This window comes from Microtus pennsylvanicus, chromosome 13, assembly GCF_037038515.1.
Source record: "Microtus pennsylvanicus isolate mMicPen1 chromosome 13, mMicPen1.hap1, whole genome shotgun sequence".
Lineage (NCBI taxonomy): Eukaryota > Metazoa > Chordata > Mammalia > Rodentia > Cricetidae > Microtus > Microtus pennsylvanicus.
In genome coordinates this window covers 33,021,436-33,048,855 of record NC_134591.1, presented here as the reverse complement: position 1 = coordinate 33,048,855, position 27,420 = coordinate 33,021,436, and the positions used below count along the sequence as shown (strand labels likewise).

At 39.1% G+C, this 27,420-nt stretch overlaps 1 protein-coding gene across 3 annotated transcripts in view; it reads left to right on the top strand.

Annotated features, from left to right (window-relative positions):
- LOC142833849 (cytochrome P450 2J4) overlaps positions 1 to 23,082 on the top strand; it is a 29,305-nt gene extending 6,223 nt beyond the window's left edge. Inside the window, exons 2-9 of one of the 3 annotated variants that reach the window (XM_075945690.1) lie at positions 891 to 1,053; positions 4,958 to 5,107; positions 5,522 to 5,682; positions 13,618 to 13,794; positions 16,106 to 16,244; positions 18,781 to 18,968; positions 20,611 to 20,749; positions 22,593 to 23,082. In XM_075945690.1, coding sequence (XP_075801805.1) covers positions 891 to 1,053; positions 4,958 to 5,107; positions 5,522 to 5,682; positions 13,618 to 13,794; positions 16,106 to 16,244; positions 18,781 to 18,968; positions 20,611 to 20,749; positions 22,593 to 22,771 — 1,296 coding nt within the window. In that variant the 3' untranslated portion in view covers positions 22,772 to 23,082. The remainder of the gene's footprint in view (positions 1 to 890; positions 1,054 to 4,957; positions 5,108 to 5,521; positions 5,683 to 13,617; positions 13,795 to 16,105; positions 16,245 to 18,780; positions 18,969 to 20,610; positions 20,750 to 22,592) is intronic. The other 2 variants (XM_075945691.1, XM_075945692.1) reach the window with 2 other exon arrangements.
- Positions 23,083 to 27,420: the final 4,338 nt, after the last annotated feature.

The window sequence follows — 27,420 nt, the reverse complement described above, 5'->3', positions numbered from 1 at the left end:
GGAAGGCAGGGTCTCCTTTGCCTAAATAGATGCTAGATATTGTGATTTACCAGGATTTCATGGTTGCTATATCTGCCTAGTACACATGCATTTCAATCTTTCTCTGGACTGATGTCATTTTTTCTCTGCCTCACTGAGTGTCAAAATGTTTAACGTCCAAACTTTAATATCTTTGAAAGACTTGCATCTTCATGAATTAATCTAGGAACAAGTTGATGATCATTTGGTTCTTGTTGGATAGATATATGAATGAAAGTCTTAAGAGATAATTTCTAATCCTGAAATTGTTTGAAGTTTGGTGAAAAAGAAAATCAGGAACATTTCCATCACAACAAGGTACCTCTTCCATATACAAATAACAGAGTTCCCTTAGTGTCTGTCCAAGTCGTCATACATGTACATCCCATGTTAAGCATGTTGATGAGTGCGGAGCATTATTTTCTGATTAAACCATTTCTTCTATGAGGATGTCCACAATACTGCACCAACATCAAGTGTATACACACCCTCCTTGACCTTTGTCAGGTCAAATGTGTCACATGCTCTCCTTTCATTAGATTTCAGGGTGCTGCTGATCAATGATTTTGCTTCTTCATTGAAACTTATATCCTCATGTTTTTCTCTAGGTGTGACATTGTAGGTGCATAGTCAGCTCATGAGACTTACATTAATGAACTTTTATATAATATAATAAAACTTTTTCCTAATTTGAATTTGAGTTTAGTGCATTTAAGGAAACCACAACTTCAGAAATATTTCCACAAACAATGGCACATCTCCCCACTCACAGAAACTTCTCAACATGAATCCCATTAGCTACACACATGCCTGCCATCCTTGGAAACACAGACACAGGCACACTTAACTATAACTCTTGGTATATTTTTCAGTTTGTGAAGAAATATGGGAATATTATTAGCCTAAATCTTGGTGATGTAAATTCAATAATGGTAACTGGACTCCCCTTAATCAAAGAAGTCTTTACTCACATGGAGGAAAACATTTTGAAACGCCCTATCACTCGTACCCGAGAACGTATCTCTAATAACAATGGTAAGTTTATTGAGCAACATGGTGTGTGCATTATAGTGCTTCTGATATGTTAAACATACCTGTATCTAACTTTCCAACATGCCCATAAACAGTTCCATAATAATTTGCCATATGTAAAGGAAGCAGAACGTCACATTTCTTGAATGAAATCACCCATTAGAGTAGTAAACAGTGTTATCCCATTTTAAGAGATTAGAAATAACCACATCTTGAATTAGCTAATTATAAATGTGTTGGTGAGAAGGAACCATTGAATCCAGCCACAGCCAGACACACTGTGTTCTTACTTCCCTTTTCCCTTGCCAATCGTCTGTCCTAAGAAAACTGGTGTAATTCAGCCCTATCCTACTGCTGCTCTGCTTATTTCTGGCTTCTTATACTCCATTATTAAAGCCATGCAACACAGAACTCTCCAGCCTTCTAGACAGGGTTAGACTAGAATAGCACGAATACACAATATTGCCATTATATCAGGTTGTATGCTCCAAAATTGAAAGAAGAACTTCAAGTGTATTAGCCTGCCAAAGTGTCAGTTTTAGACATTTCCTAATTTGTACTTCAGACAATCAATCATTAATTGTACATAATAAACTATGTTATCTCTTATAGGAAACACAGGGCTAGGCACAAGTTATTCATAGTGCACAGAATAGATATAATCTCCATCTTTACATAACATATACTCCATCAAATGAAATATGCTGAGCCAATTAGCTAATTAAAATCACACAGAACTACAAGGTTAAGGGTAAAAGATATTTATCAGAAGTATCAAACTTCTGTAATTCAGGAAGAAACTTATGTAAGAGAAGATTCCCACATCACCTCCCCTTTTCTGTTTAAATAAAAAAGATTTTAACTCTAACATAGTAAAATTACATATAACAAAACAGTTATCAAGTAAGAATTACAGTTACAATATTTCTATTTACTTTATCTTTTATCATAACAAGGAAAACTATTTTTCTACTCCACCAAAGACTCCATAAGGTTATACTATTACCTAAATAAACAGGAAGTACATTGTAAGCAACTTCCAAAACTCTAGAAATGAAAGAGACATCTCACTGCCTGGGTAGTCACCCGACGTTTTTCTGTACCATTGGGGAATCCATCTTCAGCCTACAGGTTTACAGTATCCAGCAGAATTTTCCATGAAGCAGGAAAATTCAAAGACAGGTCTGCCTATATGGGCAATTTTCCAGTCACTTTCTTCTGTATCCTGCAGAATATCTTGCAGAATCTTTCATGTAGCAGGAACTCTAAAGGATCGTCTCACCTTTAGGCAAGTTCATCAGTTATTTCTCTGTGGATCCTTCATGTCCAGTTCATCTAACAACTCCATAAGGAGCCTCTTCAATGCCCATCTTCTTCTTGAAGTAGATTGATGCTGCCAGAAGCATATGTGTCTCACTGTCACGAAAAGTCCTAAATTTTTAAAACACTTAGATGTCATATTCTGAAGATCTTTGAAAGATTTGAAGAATACCTAACTAAATGAAATATATCCCTATATATCAAAACCTAACTAACATATCTACAAGCTTGACTATTTTAGATGAGTACCTATTAACTTATTTCTTAATTATAGATTACATTTTAAATGAACTACACAAACACAATACCTTACTCAAGTACAGATATATATATATATATATATATATATATATATATATATATATATATAACGAAATTAACCTTAAATTTGTATCAATAAATCAAAATCCATACCAATACAAATTATTCACATCTATATCATATACCCCTTTAAATAAACAAACATTTATAGACAATATTTAGGAATATGGGCATAGTTTTCTTCATATTGCTTCCTACTGGTTGGGGGAGCTGTTAATCAGGTCTTTCATGGTGTATCCTATGGGCTAGGTTCATTTCAGTCAGCAGTGGGATGAAGTATTTTCTTTGTGGGAGTGTTCACAACAACCTATCAGGGGATCGTGTTCCATGAAACCATATTGGTCTGGAAGCAATCCACAAGTTCTTATCTTCTTTGGAAACAAGAGAATTTTACCAAAGCCAATTTGAAAGTCATGATACCTTTATATGCTCTTTTAACTTAACAGCCCATACAATGTAATGTCTCTCTGTACTTAACTCCTTCACAGACAAAAAATTCAAAGAAAATACGATAATATACATAATCCAAACTCTCTGTGTATAATCCACCTTTACGTGGTTTATCTTTTTTACTACTTTTAATCTATTACTCCCTGTATTCTATCTCTTTGAAGATTTTGTTTTAATTTTAAAAAAACATTTACTTTTATAACTCTTTGTACTCTTTTGCTTTTGTCTACCAAGCCTATGTACATTTATCCAACACTGTTACTCATTTATAGGTGTTTATTTTATCTGAATTTGTCTTTATTGCATATCTATAACTATTTTCTGACCAGAAGCACTTCTTAAAATGCTAAACACTTATGAATATAAGCTGCAACCTTGCTAGGTCCCTGCTTGCCCTGCCTAGTCCAGCATGGCAAAGCCAATTGAGCCTCTGAGAGCCAAGCACACCACCCCAATTTCAGACACACAGCCAGTCTATATCACCATTAACTAAGCTGCAGAAGTCTGCTCACAAACCCCATCCAAATGCTTTGTATCCTGCAAGAGCCAGAGGTCACACTGAAAGCATAGCCCAGAAAGCTGGCATTTTAAAATGGCCACTCCCTTTTTACTGATATGGCTGAATCAGGAAAATCTCTCTTAAAGGATCCATGCTTCTGCTTGCTTCTAGCAAACAGAGCCCATCCAAAAAAATGCTGATAGCAAACCATGTTTAACTCTGTTCTTTTGTGTCTAGAATTAATTTTTAAGCCTTTTCTGGCTTTTATGTGGATGTAGTTACCCAAATTTGCACACCAATTGTGGGAGGATGGGGTGCTTGTTTGTCCTGGCCACCCATAATTTAAATAATCACACAGAAACTGTATTAATTAAATCACTGGTTGGCCCATTAGCTCTAGCTTCTTATTGGCTAACCCTTATATCTTAATTTAACCCATTTCTATTAATCTGTACATCACCATGAGGTTGTGGCCTACCAGCAAAGTTTCAGCACATCTACCTCTGGCCACAGATCCATGGTGTCCCCTGCCTCCACCCTTCTTTCTCCCAGCATTCAGTCCAGTTCTCCCTGCCTACCTAAGTTCCACTGTATCAATAGGCCAAAGAAGTTTCTTTATTCATTAATTATGATCACAGCACACAGAGAGGATTCTCATGTCATAGCTGATTTTTTTGAACGTTAAGAAATTGACTTGCACATTGCATTGGCAATGCACGTGCCATGAATTAGGTTGTAGATGCTGAACAGACTGGAATGTTTCTCTTCTGTTCTTTCTCTGTGGAATACTGATGCTTCTTATCTTATTGATTAATCTTTTATATTTTAAAGCTTGTATTGGATAGGAATTCTTTTATAGAGCCTTTTATACCTCTTTAATTTATATGCCTTGTGTTTTCCTTTAGTTCATTTTTGTTATTCCACTTAACACAACTAAGTAGACTTCTTTTGTTTGCATTGGAACCAAGATAATATGAATTTTAACCCCTGGGTGTTAAGCTACTGTGTTTGCTTGGAAAGTTTTATTATGTAGTCTTCCATTCTTTGCTGCGGTGGGAATGGACCTATTGCTGGTTGGTAATAAACATGCAGAGACCTTAAAGAGTAGATTCCACTATATATAAGAAATATCAGTGTGTGATTTTGCAGATCACCAGGACGTTAGACGTCATGCTTCTTGCTTTTGGGTAGTCTCTCTAGACAGTTACCAAATCCCTTATTAGCCCTTCTTTTTTCCATTGCACATATGTCATAGAGTTCATGAGATAATTTTAGACCAGAATTTCAGTGTCATAATGCTGAATGTCTTCTTTTCAGGATTGGTCTTCTCCAGTGGGCAGACATGGAAGGAGCAAAGAAGGTTTGCCCTGATGACCCTGAGGAACTTTGGGTTGGGAAAGAAGAGCTTAGAGCAGCGCATGCAGGAGGAAGCCCAATACCTTGTGGAGGCCATAAAAGAGGAGAAAGGTGGGCATTCCACAGGGCAGGTGTGGGAGGTTATAAGAGACTATGGCCCTCTCATTCACTGAACACATTCTTCCTAAATGTCTTAATTGCTTGCTCTGGTCACTGCACTGTGCTTTGAACTGACAATTAGACAATGACCATCTAGCCATGACCATGAGCTGGGAGATCTGCAGGTAGGCACACAGATGGTCATTGGACACACTGCTGCACCTAAGGCCTGGTCATCAGTTGAACCTCCCAGTATTAGCAGAGTCCCTGAAGCATGCCAGTCTTTATGTAGTATGCTCTGACCAGAGCCTCTTCCATAGTTTTCTGCAGTGTGTATTCCTCTATCATATCAAATTAATTCAGTATAGGAAATAGAAACAAATGAATAACTTTGAAGGACTCATCCCTCCCTCTCCCCACCCCTAGGACAGCCTTTCAACCCTCACTTCAGTATCAACAATGCAGTTTCCAATATCATTTGCTCTGTCACCTTTGGGGAGCGTTTTGAGTACCATGACAGTCAGTTTCAGGAGATGCTGAGGCTACTGGATGAGGCCACATGTTTGGAGGCATCACTGATGTGCCAGGTAAGCACTCTTCTTTGCATGTCTGTGAAGAGTATTACAAGTGTCACTTTGTAACTAATATGATAACATTTGAAATATTGAATTTGATCCAAATATCTTTCAAGTCTGATTTTGATGTTTTTGTTGATTATAAGAATCTTAATATATACAAAATATTTCTATCATTTATTTGAACTATTTTGATATTTATATTGGTCTATAGACATGCCTATGGGAATGCTGATATCATTTAGAGAGTGGAAATAATATTATTTACTTGGACTTTCTTTTCTCCCCTGCTACTCTCTTCCTACATTAGTCACCTTCAAAAGGAACTTTCTAGCATATTTACTTGTATTGAAATTCTTTTTTGTACCCTGTTCCTTGTTATCTGTAGACCAGAAGTTCACTGAATGTGTTGTTGTTTTTATCTACAGTCAGGTAAATGAGTTGTTCTATTTTTAAGAGTTATGAATAATAGTTTTATATCAGTGTCCATTTGGCACACCCATTTGTCTTATATTTGCATCTGAACATATAATATAACTAAATATTTAGAAGTGCACTGTCCCCATACCCATTGACATGATGCAATCAGTCTAAAACAAGAAAATATACACATTTGAGGTTCAAATGACACCTCCAGCAGTGGCCAATTTTCCATGTCTACTCCTTATAGCCACTTGAATACTTCACATATATCAGGCATGCCATGACTCTTTAAGGTAGTTGTATGTTGACATTACCCACAAGGGCTTGATGTTATCTAAAGGGTTTTCCTTCTGCTAGGCCTGCTGCAGTAGGCCATCACTACCTTCGTGTATATACATTGGAGAATGCGTGTGTGCGGGTGTTTTTGTATTTTTCCACATTTTCAAGACATCGTACTTAGTTTATGTCGTTTATGTGCATGTATACATTTGTTACGTGTGTGGGTGCACACAAGTCAGAGAACAACTTTCAGGAATACATTCTCTGCTTCCATTATATGTGTATCACAAATGTAAAAGTGTGTCTGTGTGTGTATACCTTTTTGTTTGCAGTTGTCATGATTTATTAGCTGTTGCCCGCGTGCAATGTCTTTACTGTTTCTGACTTTTTGGTTTTAAAGTGTTTTAACTCAGATATGAGAATTGCCATGTCATCGTGTTCAACTTCTATTTGTTTTAGAAATTGTTTTCTTCTCTTTGATTCTTAATTTGTGGCGATCTTACCTGTAAGGTGTGTTTCATACAAACAACACAAACTTCGATCTAGGTTTTAAATTTGGTCAGCTAGTCTGTGTCTCTTTTTAGCTTGTTGGAGCCACTTACATTCAACATATTATTGTATCATATAAGCTAACTACTGTGGTTTTATTGTTTTTCTTCTTGATTAAATCATTTTTACTTTACTTTCTTCCCTATTACTACAAAGGATTACTTGATGTCTGTGTTAGATATGATGGAAGTTTCCCTAGTTCTCATTTTCTCAATCATTCATCTTCTGAAATTTATGTTTTCCTGTGTTCTCATAATTGACCTTCTTTTTACTCTGTGTATAATACTCCTTCAAACACCTTCAGTATTGTTGGATTAGTGCTCCTGAATTGCTCTGATTTTCACTTTTCCTAAAGTATTCATGTTTTTTTCCATTAATTTTAAATGATAACAATTCTGGATATGGGGTCCATGTTTGACAATTACTTTCAGAGAACCTGTGTCCTCTCATGTTTTCTAGGCTTGGAGATTGATGATAAAAACTTTAATACTCTAATTTTTATGACTTTGCACATGAGTTAATGTTTTTCCTTACAGCTTTTGTATTTTTTTCTTTTCTTTTTATTGAGAAAAAAACAATTTCTGCCTCCTCCCAGCCTCCCTCTCCTCCCCCCCCCACTCCTCTCCCCGTCCCCCCCCCCCACTCCTCTCCCTCTCTCCCCACTTCTCTCCCCCTCCCTCTCAAGTCTGAAAGCAGTCAGGGTTCCCTGCCCTGTGGAAAGTCCAAAGTCCTCCCCCCTACATCCTGGTCTAGGAAGGTGAACATCCAAGCTGGCTAGATTCCCACGAAGCCAGAACATGAAGTAGGATCAAAAAAAAAAAAAAACCCAGTGCCATTGTCCTTTGCTTCTCAGCAGCCCTCATTGTCCGCCATATTCAGAGAGTCCGGTTTTATCCCCTGCTTTTTCAGTCACAGTCCAGCTGGCCTTGGTCAGCTCCCAATAGATCAGCCCCACTGTCTCAGTGGGTGGGTGCACCCCTCGTGGTCCTGACTTCCTTGCTCATCCTCTCCGTCCTTCTGCTCCTCATTGAGACCTTGGGAGCTCAGTCCAGTGCTCCAGTGTGGGTCTCTGTCTCTATCTCCATCCATCACCAGATGAAGGTTCTATGGTGATATGCAAAATATTTATCAGTATGGTTATAGGATAGGATAATTTCAGGTTCTCTATCTTCAGCTGCCCCAGGAAATAACTGGGGACCTCGCCTTGTGCACCTGGAAGCCCCTTTAGGTCCAAGTTTCTTCCCAACCCTAAGATGGCTCCCTTAATTAAGATATGTACTTCCCTGCTCCCCTATCCAACCTTCCTTTATCCCAATCATCCCGTTGCGCCAAGTTGTCCCCATCCTACCCTTCTCACTTTTCTCTCCCCATCTCCCCTTACCCCCCTCCCACCCCACCTTTAAGATCCCGATTTTTTGCCTGGCAATCTTGTCTACTTCCCCTACCCAGTAGGATAGCTATATGTTTTTCTTTGGGTTCACCTTCTTATTTAGCTTCCTTAGGATATACAATTATAGACTCACTGACCTTTATTTAAGGCTAGAAACCTATTATGAGTGAGTACATCCCATGTTCATCTTTTTGGGTCTGGGTTACCTCACTCAGGATAGTATTTTCTATTTCCATCCATTTACATGCTAAATTTGAGAAGGCATTGTTTTTTACCGCTGAGTAGTACTCTAATGTGTATATATTCCACACTTTCTTCATCCATTCTTCCATTGAAGGGCATCTAGGTTGTTTCCAGGTTCTGGCTATTACAAATAATACTGCTATGAACATAGTTGAACAAATGCCCTTGTCATGATTTGGCATCTCTTGGGTATATTCCCAGGAGTGGTATTGCTGGTTCCAGGGGTAGGTTGATCCCGAATTTCCTGAGAAACAGAAACACTGCTTTCCAAAGTGGTTGTACAAGATTGCATTCCCACCAGCAATGGATGAGGGAACCCCTTCCTTCACAACCTCTCCAGCAGAGGCTATCATTGGTGTTTTTGATTTTAGCCATTCTGACAGGTGTAAGATGATATCTCAAAGTTGTTTTGATTTGCATTTCCCTGATCGCTAAGGAGGTTGAGCATGACCTTAAGTGTCTTTTGGCCATTTGAAATTCTTCTGTTGAGAATACTCTGTTCAGATCAGTGCCCCATTTTTTAATTGGGTTAATTAGCATTTTAAAGTCTAGTTTCTTGAGTTCTTTATATATTTTGGAGATCAGACCTTTGTCTGTTGCGGGGTTGGTGAAGATCTTTTCCCAGTTAGTGGGTTGCCTTTCTGTCTTAGCGACAGTGTCCTTTGCTTTACAGAAGCTTCTCAGTTTCAGTAGGTTCCATTTATTCAATGTTGACCTTAATGTCTGTGCTGCTGGGGTTATACCTAGGAAGCGATCGCCTGTGCCCATCTGTTGTAGGGTACCTCCCAATTTCTCTTCTATCAGGTTCAGTGTGCTTGGACTGATATTGAGGTCTTTGATCCATTTGGACTTGAGTTTTGTGCATGGAGATAGATATGGGTCAATTTTCATTTTTCTACAGGTTGACATCCAGTTGTGCCAGCACCATTTGTAGAAGATGCTCTCTTTCTTCCATTGTATACTTTTAGCTCCTTTATCAAAAATGAGGTGTTCATAGGTTTGTGGGTTAAAATCTGGGTCTTCTATACGATTCCATTGGTCGACTTCTCTGTTTTTATGCCAATACCAAGCTGTTTTCAATACTGTAGCTGTGTAGTAGAGTTTGAAGTCAGGGATGCTAATGCCTCCAGAAGTTCCTTTATTATATAAGACTGTTTTGGCTATCCTGGGTTTTTTGTTTTTCCATATAAAGTTGATTATTGTCCTCTCAAGATCTGTGAAGAATTTTGATGGGACCTTGATTGAGATTGCATTGAATCTATAAATTGCCTTTGGTAGAATTGCCATTTTTACTATTTTGATCATCCCAATCCAAGAGCAAGGGAGATCTTTCCACTTTCTGGTATCCCCTTCAATTTCTTTCTTCAATTCCTTAAAGTTCTTGTCAAATAGATCTTTCACTTCCTTGGTTAGAGTTACCCCAAGATATTTTATGCTATTTATGGCTATCATGAAAGGTGATGCTTCTCTGATTTCCCTCTCTGCTTCCATATCCGTTGTGTATAAGAGGGCGACTGATTTTTTGGAGTTGATCTTGTATCCTGCCACATTACTAAAGCTGTTTATCAGCTTTAGGAGTTCTTTTGTGGTGTTTTTGGGGTCGCTTATGTACACTATCATATCATCTGCAAATAATGAAAGTTTAACCTCTTCCTTCCCAATTCAAATCCCCTTGATCCCCTTATGTTGTCTTATTGTTATTGCTAAAACTTCAAGCACTATATTGAAGAGGTATGGAGAGAGTGGACAGCCATGCCGTGTTCCTGATTTTAGTGGGATGGCTTTGAGTTTCTCTCCTTTTAGTTTGATGTTAGCTGTCGGTTTGCTGTAAATAGCTTTTATTATATTTAGGTATGACCCTTGTATCCCTAATCTCTCCAAGAGTTTTATCATAAAGGAATCTTGAATTTTGTCAAAAGCTTTTTCAGCATCTAATGAAATGATCATATGATTTTTTCTTTCAGTTTATTTATATGATGGATTACATTGATAGATTTTCATATGTTGAACCAGCCCTGCATCTCTGGGATGAAGCCTACTTGATCATAATGGCTAATTTTTCTAATGTGTTCTTGGATACCGTTTGCCAGTATTTTGTTGAGGATTTTTGCGTCGATGTTCATAAGTGAGATTGGCCTGTAATTCTCTTTCTTGGTTGAGTCTTTGTTTGGTTTTGGTATCAGAGTGACTGTAGCTTCATAAAAGGAATTTGGCAATGACTCTTCTGTTTCTATATTGTGAAATACATTAAGGAGTATAGGTATAAGCTCTTCTTGGAAGTTCTGGTAGAATTCTGCATTGAAACCATCTGGTCCTGGGCTTTTTTTGGTAGGGAGGTTTTTGATGACAGCTTCTAATTCTTCGCGACTAACAGATCTATTTAGATTGTTCACCTGGTCCTGGTTTAGCTTTGTTATATGGTATTTATCTAAAAACGTGTCCATTTCTTTTACATTTTCCAGTTTTGTGTTATACAGGCTTTTGTAGTAAGATCTAATGATTCTCTGAATTTCCTCTGTGTCTGTGGTTATGTCCCCCTTTTCATTTTTGATCTTATTAATTTGCATATTCTCTCTCTGCCGTTTGATTAGTTTGGATAGGGGTTTATCAATTTTGTTGATTTTCTCTAGGAACCAGCTTTTTGTTTCATTGATTCTTTGGATTGTTTTCTGTGTTTCTATTTTGTTGATTTAAGCCCTCAGTTTGATTATTTCAAGTCTTCTACTCCTCCTATGTGAGTCTGCTTCTTTTTTTTCTAGAGCTTTCAGGTGGGCTGTTAAGTCTCCAATGTGTGCTTTCTCTGTTTTCTTTAAGTGGGCACTTAGTGCTATGAACTTTCCTCTCAGGACTGCTTTCATAGTGTCCCATAAGTTTGAATAGGTTGTTTCTTTATTTTCATTAATTTTCAGGAAGACTTTGATTTCTTTCTTTATTTCTTCCTTGATCCAGGTGTGGTTCAGAAGTTGACTGTTCAGTTTCCATGAGTTTGTAGGCTTTCTGGGGGTAGCATTGTTGTTGAATTCGAACTTTAATCCATGGTGGTCTGATAAGACGCAGGAGGTTACGAATATTTGTTTTTGTAACTGTGGAAGTTTGCTTTGTTACCGAGTATGTGGTCAGTTTTCGAGAAGGTTCCATGAGCTGCCGAGAAGAAGGTATATTCTTTCCTATTTCGGTGGAATGTTCTATAGATGTCTGTTAAGTCCATTTGATTCATTACCTCCATTAATTCTCTTATTTCTCTATTAGGTTTCTGTCTGATTGACCTGTCCATTGGTGAGAGAGGAGTGTTGACGTCTCCTACTATTAGTGTGTGCCGTTTGATGGCAGCCTTGAGTTTTAGGAATGTTTCTTTTACGTACGTGGGTGCTTTTATATTAGGGGCATAGATATTCAGAATTGAGACTTCATCCTGATGAAGACAATAACTCAAACATCTAGAGACCCTTCACCAGCACAACTCAAAGAAGGGAAACATACAAACTCTACTACTAAAAAAGTGACCAGAGTTAACAACCACTGGTCATTAATATCACTTAATGTCAATGGACTCAACTCACCTATAAAAAGGCACAGGCTAAAAGATTGGATACGAAAACAGGATCCAACATTCTGCTGTTTACAAGAAACACACCTCAACCACAAAGACAGGCACCTACTCAAAGTAAAGGGCTGGGAAAAGGCTTATCAAGCAAATGGACCCAAGAAACAAGCAGGTGTGGCCACACTAATTGATAACAAAGTTGACTTCAAACTTAAATCAATCAGAAAAGCTTTTGTATTTTTTGACATATTTAACAAATCACAGAAGTGCTTTCCTCTGGAGTGTTTATTTTAAAGGTCTAAATACCACTTGTCTTTGAAAATCTATTTCTGTCTCTATATTTGGGGAAAATGTCTGTTATAAATTCATTAAAATTATTCTCTATGCACCTATTTTTTTTATCCCATAACTTTGTTTTCTTATCTGTGACCCTGCAATCCTGTGGCTGCTGAGGTCCAGTTTCTGATTGTCTCTCTGAGTTCTTAGACAATATGCTCATGCCCATTATTCCCTAATGGAATGAATGAAGCGTATCCTCAACATTGGGCTCCATTCCTGATAGATAGTCTTCTGCATAGTTTAGTCTGTTGGTGATAGATTTTACTGTGTTATTGACTCATTGAGCTATTTATTTTCACCATTTCCATTTTTTAAAGCAAAACCTCAGTTTCTTGCTGAAGTGTTCAGTATCTTCCTATTTGTTGATCTTTTCAATCAATTTATTGATTTTCTCATTCATTTTGCTGTTTTTTCTTTCTAGTGTTGACTTTCTTCCCCGGGTCCTTTATTGTATTCATCTGCTTTCTTATAGCCTCCAAGACACTGATCATATTTTGTAGAAAACTTTTCAGCTTTTATGTAGCATTGTACTTGTTTCAGTACCTGTGAATGCATTAATTCAGGAGTTCATGATTTTTAATAGCCTTCAAACCTGCTTGTATTTACATATTTCTTGTATTTCTGTGTCACACTCTGTGTTTTCTTGGACACTCTCCTGGAGTGTGTGCAGATAGCAGTTGTGGATGTTTTGACTTTATTATATTTTGGGTTCATAATGCTTACAGAGAGAATGAATCTGAAGCACAGAATCTGGTCCTTCAAAAGCTCATTTTTTCTCTTGAAGAATTTCTGTTCCTATGCATGGATTCTCCATAATGTACCCCAAAGTGGATTTATTTTTACTCATCTCCATATCTGTTTCCTCCTCAAATTCAGGGCTGCCATCACTAATAACTAAGCTGTAATGGAATTAATAGTATAATCAATAAAAGTGTTGAATGCACTTCTAATATCCAGATAGAGATGGTGTTATGTAGCAGATAACAGGCAGCGAGGCTAGAAAGAAGTGTTCTGAAGCCGAATACACTTTGCACATCAGAGTAGAAATAAATGAGATGGAAAAGAGAAGCTGGCCCCACAATTTCACAGTAAGAAAAAAAGGGAAACACAAGACTATAGCTTTAAACCTTGTAAAGTGACATCTTGGTATCCCATTGACTGCGTTGTTTTTCCCAATCAGCTCTACAATATTTTCCCATGGATAATGAAATATCTTCCTGGATCACACCAAACAGTTTTCAGAAACTGGGAAAAACTGAAATCGTTTGTTTCTTCTATAATTGACAATCACCGGAGGGACTGGAATCCTGATGAGCCAAGAGACTTCATTGATGCTTTCCTCACGGAAATGACAAAGGTCGGGAAGATGTTCCTGTGTCTTCTTCTTAAAGACAATGTAATGGTTTAATAGTTGTCAAGTGATCAGGCAGCAGGCTACCGCAAAGTTAGTGCTTTAACATGACACAGCTTTATTCTCTTACAGTTCTCATGATATGTTCTTCCTTTCGGCCACATAACGTTTTTTAAAAGACTATTGGAACTATATGACTCTGTATTTCCATGCTCCTAAAGCTTACAATATTTTTGTGTGTTTGCTTGCTTGCTTACATTTTCCTTTGTTTTTCAAGACAAGTTTGCCTTATGTAGCACTGGCTGACCTGCAACTCACCCTGTAGACCAGGCTGGTCTTAAACACACAGAAACCCTCCTGCCTCTTCCTCTTTAGTTCTGGGATTAAAGATGAGCACCACCACAACTGACTATGAGGGCACTGATGTCTTTTGCTTTGGTTCTTTTTCTGTCTTCAATTCCAAAATTGTAGCATCTCTTTTCCTGTTATCTATTTGATTGTGTTCCTCAAGCACCTTCTCTTAAAGATAGTTTCAAAATAATTGTACCCTCTCAAATTATCTACACAGCCTATTTTAGATTTTCAGGAAGTATGCAAATGTTCCAAAAATGAAGATATAAACATCTTTGGACATCATTGCTTCACATACCCTACCCCCTGTGAGTGAAAATAGTATTAATATTAACTTATGCTGTCATTAGAAATAAATGGCTTCCTACCTGTAAATGGTAGATACTTCCCTTTCATTGCTCCCATTGACTTTTACTTTTCATTTGCCTTTTATTCATGTAGGAATTACATACAAAGTGAAAGTAGCTATTTAACATCAGAGTTCTGTTTTTGATGATTTCTTCTAAGGCCAATCATTCACCCCCACTCAGCCCCAACTGTAAGACACAAGCAAAGTTCAACTGAATGCTAGAGTCTGGGTGGGTCATCTGCCTTCCCATAATCTCCCATCCTATCATACCCAAGCAGACAGAAAGCAGTTGAATGGATTTATTTGATACATTTGCATCTTGTGACAAGATATGCAGAAGCATTTTAAGAGGCTCATGGTTTATTTTGTCTCATATTTTCAAGGGGTGTTGGTCCATCATGAAAGAGAAAACATGAGAAAAAGATGTGGTTGTGCCTGTTTCTGTCATGGTAGATCAGGAAGCAGAAATTAGGCAGGACCCAGGGCTTTGATACAACCACAGGCTTTCTAGTGACTTCTTTCCTCCAGCTGAGCCCCACCTGCCAACGTTCCAGTACATCCTAAAAGAGTCCCAGCAACTAGGAACGAAGTAATCAAAACTTGAGCATATGGTGATCAGTTTAAAACCAAACTATACCACTATTTTTAATGTTCTGATCTCAGTAGACTCCTAGAAAATACACATCACTAAATCCTTCCTATGAAATTTGACTCATTAGAAGATGGATTCCTTCTCTGCCCAGGGGAACCCATTAGTAAAATTTTCCCATGTTCTAGCACAGTTCATCCTCCTGGTATAGTATCAATAGTAGCAATATTATAGCTCAAGGAAAAGGGGCAAATAATTCACTATATGGAGTGCAGGTGTGAGACCATCAACATAATGAGTATTATAAAGAATGATGATTATATAGAAAGTTACTGAAGATGAAATTTTATCCCAAAGAATAATTGATGGAATAAACAAGGTTTTGCCTATGAAAGATTAATGGGGCTATCAAAGAATAAATAAACACAGATCATTCCTTCTTAGATCAACGAAAATCATTTGTAGAGTATTTGATATGTCTGCTGTATCTCCTACAGTTTGACATGGCATGTTAAAATATGAGCATTATTCTCTTCTTATAAACTGAAGCAGATAAAGGTAATGTGAACCTCTTAGGTCACAGAGTGACTTAGTGATGTGGCTGATACTGGAAGTTAAATATGTGTGTGTGTGTGTCTTTATCCTGTTCTGTTATCATCCTACTAAAGCTTTTGCAAAGATAAAGTCACAAGAAAATAGTTGTCTTGCTATTCATCCACCTGAGTACCAGAAACTTTTGATTAGCCTCCAGCACTTGGAACAGGAAATGTTTTCTAAGGAGATCACAGTAATATCAGTTGAAATGTGTCCTATTGAACTCATACGTCAGGGTGACGAAGTCCTGATCTGCTGGTGTCTGTATTGTTGCCTCGGAAACAATAGATAGCTCATGAAATAGCTACTGGCTGAGAAGGTCAAGGGGAATATCATTTTAAATGCCTTCTTCAAATATGATCACTAGCATCAGAAAGCATGTATTGAGAAATCACAAATCTTCTGACTAAACAAGGACACGCTGTCTTTTCCAGTACCCAGAGAAGACTACAAGTTTCAATGAAGAAAACCTCATCACGAGCACTCTAGACCTCTTCTTTGCTGGAACTGAGACAACATCCACGACCCTGCGCTGGGCTCTGCTCTACATGGCAGTCTATCCAGATGTCCAAGGTGAACATGTGGTGACCTCACTGGACAAAGCAGAATTCTGGAAGCCATGTCTTAAATGGCACCAGAAGAGAACATGTTGAAGTGAGAAGAAGGGCCATAGCTGTGAGGCAATGTGCCCTGGGTAACAGGCATTTCCTCTCCATGTTCTCTCAGGACTGAGACATTTACAAAGTGCATCCATTCAGGTTCCTCTTCCATTGTCAGTAGGCCTTCCCATTGCCCCTGAATTCTGTTCAAACTCTGTTCTGGTGTTCAATGCACTGTGATGTCACCTTTCTGCCTTTTCACTTCAACCCCACCCTACCTGGGTGGTGCCCTTCTTACACTCTATGTCCTCTCGTGGCCCTGTCCTTATTCTTCTAATTCTTGCCTCGGAGCCATGATATCAAGAGTGTTCTATCACAGTCTTTACCCATTCTAGAAGAATCTTCTCAGGTACTACCTCCTGAAGTCATTTCAGATCTCTTCATGGTTTGATAACTGGAGAATTACTGTTGTTTTCCTCCAGACATGACCAGATACTCTTCCATGTCTATGCTGTATGCATTGTTCCTTTCTCCAGTGACTGGCATTCATCAGGGAGAGTGGTCCATGCTATTATGTGTATGCCTTCAGATTGTAGAAAAGTTTATTGATCTGAGGGTAGGAACATTTTTCTTGTTTGTTCTGTTTTTCAAATATTGAGTAACAGTTTATCTATGAGGTATAAAATCAAGTTAGTTTATACAGGCCAATGGTTTTTACAGTAAGATTAAATTTGGATATAGAAAATCAGAGTGCTTCCCATGTGGTAAAGAAAAATTTGTTCAAAGAACTACCCCTTCGTGTGTGTGTTTGCATGTGTGTATGCATGTGTGTGAGTGTGTGTGTGTGTGTGTGTGTTTGTACATGTGGAAGCCATAGCACAGCTTCAAATTATCATTCCTCAGGGACTATCCAATTTGGAGACAGGGTCTCTCATGCACCAGGAGCTTCTCAAATAACCTACACTGCTTGACCACTAATCCATGGGGATCTGTCTGCCATCAACTCTGTAGCGCCCAGGGATTAGAAGTGAGTGCCACCATATCCAACTTTTTTACTAGAATTGTAAGAATCAGACTCAGGTCTGCAAGCTTGCTTTACTGACTGAACTATCCTCCATGCCCAAGTATTTTTCTTTTTTTATTCAAAATGCAGATGTGTACCTCTATTTATTTATATGCATACTGAATTTCACTTAAAATATGTATGTGGCTGGAGAATAATCTTTTTAAGTATTAATTCTACTGAGTTAGAATACATACTTGACTTCTAGATTAACAGCTTCAAAATATCACAAAATACCAATAGGAATCCAGGAGATTGACTTTTTAGCTGGATAACTGATTAAGCTCCATGAGCATATTGGAAGAAAGATAACAACCATTATCATTCCTTATTATAATTCTATCTGTTCATATAGATTTCAAGACATCCTTAAGATAAGGCTCAGTTATTTTCATTAATCAGATGTGGAAACTGAAATCTAAAGGATTTCTTCAGCAATGTTGTGCAGCGACTTCTTGCTATCCACTGTCCAAGCTACTGTATCTCCTTGAGAAATGAGAGTCTACATATGTGCTGTGGTCTGAATATTCGTGTGTTCTCTATGAATCCACTTGTTGCAATTTAATTACCAGTGGTATGGTGTTAGAAGATGATTGGTCCTATGAAGGGAATAATCGCCTGTAAAAGAGGTAGCAGAGAAGCCAGAGAGACAGCACAAGAGGTAGAGGATCTTGCTACTTCACCATTGTCATGAGTGCAGTTCCCAAAACTCACATGGTACAAGATGAGAAACATGCATCTCCCCCAGCTGTCCTCTGACCTCCACTCTTGTGCCATGAGACACCCTCCCCTGACAGAAATATACTATTATAAAAAGTATAAACTTTTTATAAAAGAAGAATCGGAGACTTATTTCTCCCTGTGACATGAGGATTCAGTGAAGCTTTCACATCAATGAGACAGAAACTCGTTCATACCAGATAAGAAACATCTTGGGGCCCTGCACTAAGCATCCTCAGGCTCTAGGACTATGAAGCGTGAATGTGAATTGTTTGCAATACATTTTGGGAAAGGAACTTACTCATACCAGACTAGGTACTTCTCTGAGGTTAGCCATGTTAACACCGCTATTCCATTTAGGAAAGTTAGGATTATGTTGTAGGCTCAGAGAAATATCACTGAATTGTGGATTTGTCCTTTAAATCAATCTTTTAAAGGGTTAAGGAAACATCTATACAGCTAGGTTACTAGAATAAAATCAGAGCAAGACTGCTTCATTTTTTTTTGCTTTTTTTGCCTTTTTTAAATTGATTTTTATTGAGCTCTATATTTTTCTCTGCTCCCCTCCCTGCCTCACCCCTCCCATCTTCAACCCTCCCCCAAAGTCCCCATGCTCCCAATTTACTCAGGAGATCTTGTCTTTTTCTACTTCCCATGTAGATTATTAGATCTCTTAAGAAGAAAGAACCAAATTTGAAAATTAATAGGATCTCCTGTTTTCTTTCAGAAAAAGTACAGGCTGAGATTGATAGAGTGATTGGCCAGAAGAGACAGGCAAGCCTGGCCGACCGAGAGTCCATGCCCTACACCAATGCTGTCGTCCATGAGGTGCAGAGAATGGGTAACATCATCCCTGTGAATGTTCCCAGGGAAGTCTCAAAGGACACCAGTTTGAATGGATTCCACTTGCCAAAGGTAACTATGCTCTCCCAGGCTTGGATACCTCTGACAATTGTTTACCTCATCCTAAAAGTAAACTAAATGTGACATACATTCCTTGCTCAAGAGATCATTTAAACTGGGCAGAAAGATAATATACCTGCTAAAATACTAGTTTTCCTCCAAGCATCTAAACAGATATCTACATATACAGTGGGGAAAGAAGAGTCCTTGCCCAAGTTTAGGCAAAGCCTGGTTTTGTTGGCTAAAGGCATCCTAGCATCTTCCCGTGCTAATGTGGGCTAACACAGCCAGCAGTTCTCTGCTAGATGATACCTGAGAGAGCAGCTCTCAAGACGAAGGACTGCAGGCTTGGGCAAAAAAAAATGCTGCTACACAGGCCTTGAAACACTGAGTTAGAAATGAGAGCGAAACTTGAGGCACTTGTGCTACCATGACAGTGAGACTCTTGTTTCTAAATCAGCGAACCACAGGCTTATAATTTACATATAAATGATTGCTGTCAAATGAGGAGAGAATGCATTATTAGAAAGGGACAGAGGGTCAACAGTTTCTAAGTGATATTTGTGTGATGTTGACTCTCAACTACTTTACATGGTCTTATTCGCTATTCCGAATAACTATCCATTTCATGTTTGAGATTAGAAAGTGAGGCTTAAGTAAATTAGATTTACATCAAATCTCTCTACTATTAAACATAGTGGGGAATCTGGGACCAAATCTGTTCTGATTTTTCTGATCAGCCTATGCTTCCTCCATAGGGCTTGCAGTATTTTGACATTTAAAAGATGTCCTCTGATGTTTCTCTATGAATCTATGTTAAAACCCCTCTCTTTATAGACTGCCTCCCCATCACATCTCCCAGGAGTCTCAAGATCTCTGCATAGAGTTTCCTGAAACATACCCTCCACACGACAAAAGACGGTTCTATCCCCAGTCAGGGAAATTCTGCTGCCATTCGTTGATTAACTCTGGATATGTGTTTACAGATACTAGCATAAGATGATGAAAGCATACTATAGAGTGTGTAATATAAGAGGTGAGAGACATCATGTTCATGGCACATTTCACTGTTAGCTGTGCAGCAGATGTGGGTCTAAAATGCACTGAGGTTGTTCTTGGATTCAGGAATGGACATGACAAAGTCAAGAGAGTTCGAAAGAATGGGTAAAGTCACTGCTAGGTTGGGTGATTCAGTGTGATAAAAGGCACACTCTGGAGAGCCCAAGCACCATGCCAGGAAGCCTGATGGAATAAGCTTGCAAACACTGCTTTCTTGATTCGCTCCTAACCCAGAGAACTGAGATCAGACTCCCACGCACTGAGGGTTGAGAATGGAAAAACAGAGAAGGAAGGCTCATAATTTCCTTGCCCAGGTCCTCACAGTAAGAGGTGCCTCATTATTCTTTGGACGCTAACATGTCTTTCCCTAGACATGTACAAACTTCTTCCCAGAAACTTGTATTCAGCATTAAAGAGCAACCTAATGGACTAGAATATCCCCAGAAGGCACTCACAGTCAATGCAAAGTTATCTCGACAAAGGAGAAGGTACTAAGTGGGGAGAGGCATGCATGAGAGCTCAGGAAGTATCTACATTTACTTCCATTAAGGTCTGCTCCATATATCGAAGCATGACTCTTTACCGTCATTTTTAGGGTACCATGCTTCTAACAAACCTGACTGCACTACACAGTGACCCCCAAAAGTGGGCCACTCCAGAAACCTTCAATCCAGAGCACTTTTTGGAGAATGGACAGTTTAAGAAGAGAGAATCCTTCCTGCCTTTCTCAATGGGTGAGTTTTGATGAGCAGGAGAGGGTTCAGAGCTCCACCCAGCCATTTCCTCCTCTCATCCCATAATCTTCTGTTTCAATGAAAACATCTCCAGATTGACCACTGTGACTCCATTTTGTGTTTGGTTGAAGTCCTGCATTGCCTGGCCTTGTCCCCAATTCAGAACCCCATTTCCCTATCTTGGTGTTTCAACTTTCCTCATTTTTTCTTCAAAAAGTAAGAATAGACATGTATAATGTGCTCCCTCTCTTCTAAGGTGTTATGGAACTCCTTCATAAGATTTTTTAGTGTCCCAAGTTATTTTCAAAGGATGCAATCTCACAGTCAAATGTAATTGATTTAAAATGTGATGCTGAGGAGAAATGCATCCAGGGAAAATTAGAGAGATCCTGTCTTAAATGCTTAAAAGAGATAAAGTGGTGTAGCTCAGTGAAGGCATACTTTCTAGAATATGCAAGACCCAAGATTCAGCAACTACTAGGGAGAGAGAAGAGAGAGAGAAAGAGAGAGAGAGAGAGAGAGAGAGAGAGAGAGAGAGAGAGAGAGAGAGAGAGAGAACAAGTGAGGAAGAGGAAAAAGAGAAAAGGATAGGAAAGGAAAAGAGGAAATAAGGAATTTTTCTTCTCTAGTGTCAATTCTGACACCAGCATCCATACTGGTTGGTATTGTCAAGGGATAGACTTTGTACACTTCATGTGCTACTAGTATTAGTGTGATTCGCAATAACTCATAGTGCCAAATGACCTTTGACAAGTTGGAGAGTGGGAAAAATGGAAATCAATGCCACTCAAAAAAGCTTTTGCCCAGAACCAGTCTGTACGTCTCAGTAAACTGCTTCCTAGTCAGAACAGCTATTCTGAGGCTTTTGACTTTCCTTCCGATTTTACATTATTACTCTTGCTCTTTTCTTTCTCTCACTCAACATGTATGATTTAGGAATAAAGGAATCTAGTAACAAGTTACTCAAGGTACCTGACATAGTAACTCAGCTGGTAAATTGCTTGTCTTATGAGCATAATATCCTGATTGGATCCCCAGAAGCCCCAGAGAAACCTGCGTATGTCAGCATATGCTTGTTCTCATTCTGCTCGATGGCCAGAGACAAGAGGACCCTGGCACTCACTTACTCACTGGCCTGGTTGCCCGGGACACTGCCTCCAAAATAAATACATACATAAATATATTGGATGGCACTTGAGCATAAGCTCACATTGCTGGCCACTAAAGTCTATACATATGTGCACACCTGTGTACACACAATGGGCACACATACACACAAACACATCTACACAGATGTGGGCTTAAAGATAGATTAGATACTATGTGGAAATCTGCAATGCTGTTGGGATACATGGTGAGGATGCTCACTGAGGGAAAAAACAGTGGTGTCCTAGGGTTGTCCTGGACCGTCAGGGATTACCTGTGTAAACATACCTATTCACTAGAGAGACTGCCCTGTAAATACATATCTATAGACACATGTAGATAAATATACCGTGTGCATGTGTGTATGGTGTGACATGACCTAGAGCAAAGGTTTCCAGAGTTATGTGAATGCTTCCTGCCAAGGTGTTACCATCACATTAATCAATGCAAGGGAACAGGATACGTGGAAAAATGGCAAGGTGAAAATACACGTCTGGGACATATTGTTGGGCCAAGGTCCAGAAATGCCACCTTGAATGAGGCTCTAATGGCCAAATCAGGAAGGTGGTAGACATAATCAGATGGACACAAAGCTCACGGTCAGCTCATTATTTGCAGTTAAAAGCAGTGGACATCAGTCTCTCCATGCACCAAAATCAGCTAAGAAAGTGACTCATTTTCTGTTTTGGTCCCACAGGAAAGAGAGCCTGCCTGGGAGAACAATTGGCCAGGTCTGAGCTATTCATATTCTTCACTGCTCTTTTGCAAAACTTTACCTTCAAGCCCCCAGTCAATGAGAAGCTGAGCCTGAAGTTCAGAATGGGCCTCACCCTTTCCCCAGTCAGTCACCATCTCTGTGCTGTCCCCAGACTGTGATGCTGGAGAAGGAAGGAGAAAAAGAGAACAGGAAGAAATGGTGGATGTCCTCAAGCTTGCGGGCCTCGCTCATATGAGTAGAGAGTGATGTCAGAGAATGAAGGCAACACAAGAAATAGTGAAGGAATTGGACTTAGAAAACTGATTCAAATTTCGAAACTATTGACCCCTAATTTGGTGGTGGGAAAAGCATTTATGAGCTCAGAGGCATATCATTTTATCTAAAAATTGCAGGGGGAATGATGATTCCTCCTATAAAGAAAATGCGCTGAAAACAAATTGCTGAATTAAAAATGCTAAGTGCATCATGAGTCACGTCTCAAGCGTTGTGCCTTCGATTTGTTTCCACCCTCCTTTCATAGACATGTACTTGTTTCTGGCACATTGAAATGTTAGTCTAAAGTGGTACAGAAGGACAAGAAGAATCAGAATTTACTTTCTGGTTGCATCCATAGGAAGAGGCCATGAAGACTCTCCCAAATGACATATGTGTCTCTAATTATGTAACTCTACCTTCAACTAGGCCTGGAAGTCAGCTCTTTGAGTTTCCTCTGTTGAGACTTTTGTTTAGATCTGTACCCCAGGTTTAAATTAGGTTTTGGACATCGACTCTCTAGAGTTCTTTATATATTTTGGATATGAGATGATGAGTTGGTAAGTATTTTTTTTTCCCATTCTGTAGGCTTCATGTGGTGCTTTCTCATTTGGTAAAATTCTAATTCTATCCTAATACCCACATATATTCATGGTGTCTCTCTAAATGTGGAAGCCAAATGATAGGAATCACTTCCTCCACTTGGTAAGAATAAATGCAGCTGGACGTAGAAATCAAAGATTATGGTGATATGTTAAATTTTTATTAATTTTATCAATATTATATTATACATCATCTATGGTGGTTAATATGTGGAGTTTCTGGCTTTACCCTTTCAGAGTGGAAAAACTATTCCTGATGGAATTGGGAAAAAGGGAGAACAAACTCACAAATATATTAATACTAGTGTTCTCAGGTTAAGAATGAATTCCCAGGCCGGGCGGTGGTGGCACTTGCCTTTAATCCCAGCACTCAGGAAGCAGGGGCAGGCGAATCTTTCTGAGTTCGAGACCTGTCTAGTCTACAAGAGCTAGTTCCAGGACAGACTCCAAAGCCATTGTTGTCTTGAAAAACAACAATAAAAAAAGAATGAATGCCCAAAATAAAAATTTGAAAACATGTACAGTTCTAAACACCTCTCCTCACCTCCATATCTGCACAGCACATGAATGCTGTGGGGATGGAATTATTTCTGAAACTTCCCAGCAGTGATTTCTGTGTGTTATGTGACAGGTGCTTCAGCCTTACACATCCTGCCCCTTGTGTTGTTAAGTTTCAAACTCAGGACAAATGGCTGAAGAGCCTATTTACATATCAAAGCAGACCTGGCCTCAAAGTACTTACTCTCAGATCATCCCTCAGCCCCTACCTGTTACCCTGATTCATACCCTCAGCTCTCCAGCCCTGAGTTGCCCTTCTCTCAGAGACCCCTCCTAAATAATCAAGACCTTTTGTTTACCCACCCCTTTTTGTATCTTTGGCCCTTGTTTACAAACATGCCACTTGCCTACCCGCTTTCTCTTTTTCTTTCTCCCTACCCATCCCCCTCTCCACACATGGCCCAGTTCAGTCTGGTCATGTCCAATCTGAACCCTCACAGATATTTGACAATCCTCTCTGACATCTGTAATAAATATTCTCTTCCACAATATCTAGGAGGAGTCCTGTCCTTTTTTCTTCATTCGCCCTCCCACCTATACACCACTCACAAACTCTCTACTCTGATAAAATGCTGCTTAATGATGAGAGCTACAGCCTACTGTGTGGTGCACAGCTTTAATTCCAACTCTGTGGAGGCAAATGCAGGTGGATCTGTGAGTATATGAACACGTTGCCTGCATGTATGTCTGTGGATTCCATGCAGGCCTGATGCGCACAGAGGCCACAAGTGGGCATTCGATTTCCTAGAAAGGGAGTTACAGAAAGTTGTGAGCAGGTATGTGGGGGCTGGAAATAGAACCCAGAAGATCTGGGAAAGCTGCCTTATCACTCAAGCATCACTCCAGCTGTGGTCAATTTTTCTTTTGTCCTCTTTTTAAATTATTTTTCTTATTGACTTAATGATGCAAAGAGTAAAACATGCTCTGCCAAATCGCATCTTCTCAGACGTCATCTGGGTCATCTCATCCACATGCAACAATGGCTGACAGAACTGACTGATACTGTTTAGAATCAGGACAGATTTCAGAAGTAATTTGACCTGCTCATTTTAATACGGTTGGTAACAACATAAAACTTAGTGATATAATTCCGCAGAACTAGAAGGCTATATAGGCAAAGGGCTGATATAAATGGAAAAAATCATTCACCTCAGTACTTGGCTTCTGGATTCTTCTCAAGTTGAAGCGCTTCTGGGTGGTAAACATGGCCACTGAGGAGTCAGTAGTTTCAACCAAGTTTTCTGTTGCTCCCAGAGCTTCTTCATTGGACATTTTTTAGAAAAGGAAATTAGAAATTTACTTGATTTTTATGTATAAATCACTGTTCTCTTAAAATAAAAATACATTTGCTTACTGGCTCTGTGCTTATGACCAAGACAGGAGAGACTGGCTGATGTTAAATGCATTTATTAAGGGCGATGGGCAAAGAAAAAAGGGGAGACTGAGACTAAGGTCTTTCTTTAATGTGGGTACCTGGTTCTCAGATGAGACCAAATCTGGACATCTGGTTTGACACTGTACCTATAGGTTTAGGTCTCAAAGTGGTAGGCTGTCAGGATATGAAATAGGGTACAGGCAGTGTGAACCAAAGTTGTCTAAAGAAATTGAACACTTCTGTTTGATACCTCTGTTGCTAGATACTAATCAAGATATGACTTGTTGGAGAAGAACCATCTAGAGAAAAGACAAAACTTGAGCTATGTAGTTCTGACTCTGGAGCACACATGAGGAAGGAACATTGATACTTATCACCTTTGTCATTCAAATCAAATCATGTTTTGTACAGTGTGTTTTCTGCACACTCTCTTTCTCCCCCAAACTAACTCTTTATCCTTATGACCACTCCCCACACTCTACCTTCTATTGACTTATGTTGTCCTAGGTATATCTCAACATTGATGTGTTTGTCTTCAAACCTTACATGTCTGGATGCTTTGCTCTTCCAGGAAAAAGCTTTATTGGACCTTATTATTTCACATACTATTGCCTTTCCAGAATGATGAAGAAAATCCTAATTACAGTAAAACAGTTATAAAGAATGAAGAAAGTCAAAAGCATGCTATGGTGATTTGAATATAAATGGAACCCATAGCTCCATAGGGAGTGGCTCTATTAGGAAGTATGGACTTGCTGTAATAGATGTGGCTTTGCTGGAGGATGTGTGTTATCGGGCGTGGACTTAGAGGTCTAACCAGTTCAACTAGGGCCATTGTGACTCATGTCACTTCCTACTGCCTGTGGATCCAGATGTAGAACTACCACCTACCTCTCTAGCTCAGTGTTTGCCTACATGTCACCATGTTTCCTTCTGTGATGTTAATGGACTAAACCTTTGGAGAGTAAGCAGGCCCTAATTAAATGTTTTCCTTTAAAAGTGTTGTCTTGGTTATGGTGTCTCTTCACAGCAATAAAAGCATAACTAAGAGACATACTAAGCGTTCACTCAGTTAGTGCAGTTATCTGGGACTGGTGAGTTATTGTCCTGGCTCTCACCATGCATTTTTGTCCCTGAGCCTTTGAACACATAGCTCATTCATTTGTCAGAGATGCAGTTGGTGGCTTGGTGCTGGAACCAAACACAGTGCTTCTTACCATCTTGTTCTCATACTTCTCCCAAGGAATTCCTTGAAGGAAGAATAATTCAAAACTGAGGATCTGAGGTTTAAAAGTGAGCGCCTTCCCCAAGAGCCCACAGTTAGTGAACTGTAGAATCTGCATGTTTATACCACTCCAGGTCTTCAGAGATATAACCACTCAGAGCCTTTACCTTCTATTGCGTTCTCCATATCTGTTAATACAGTGGATCTCAAACTTTGGGTTGCAACCCCTTTTGAGTCACTGATCAGATATCTTACTTTCGTTGAAACACTTACATCTTCAGGATTTAGTCTATTGAAACTTTGGTGCTCACTCTTGTAGAAGGAGCTTCAGCCCGTTTTCTGTCACAAGGTTCCAAGCCACTGCCTAGCTTTACACCCTAAATAACAACACAAAAATTGTATTCTTCTAAACACTGCCTGGCCCATTATATCTGGCCTCTTTTTGGCTAATTCTCACATCATGCTTTAACCCATAGTTAGTAATCTGTGTAGCACCACGAGCTGGTGGTTTACCAGGAAAGATTCAGCATGTCTGACCTGGTGGCTGGCTCCATTGCATCTGACCTCACTAACCTTCTTCCCAGCATCCTGTTCCATTTATTCCACCAACTAATTTTCTGTCCTATCAAAGGGCCAAGGCAGTTTTTTTATTAACCAATGAAATCAACAAAACAGAAGACCCTCCCACATCACATTCAGTTCTTACTGGTAAAGGTATGAAAGGAGTCTAAGAAGAAATATCAAATTCTAAAGGGAATTGGAATATGGTAAAGTGGAGATGAAGAAAAAATATTG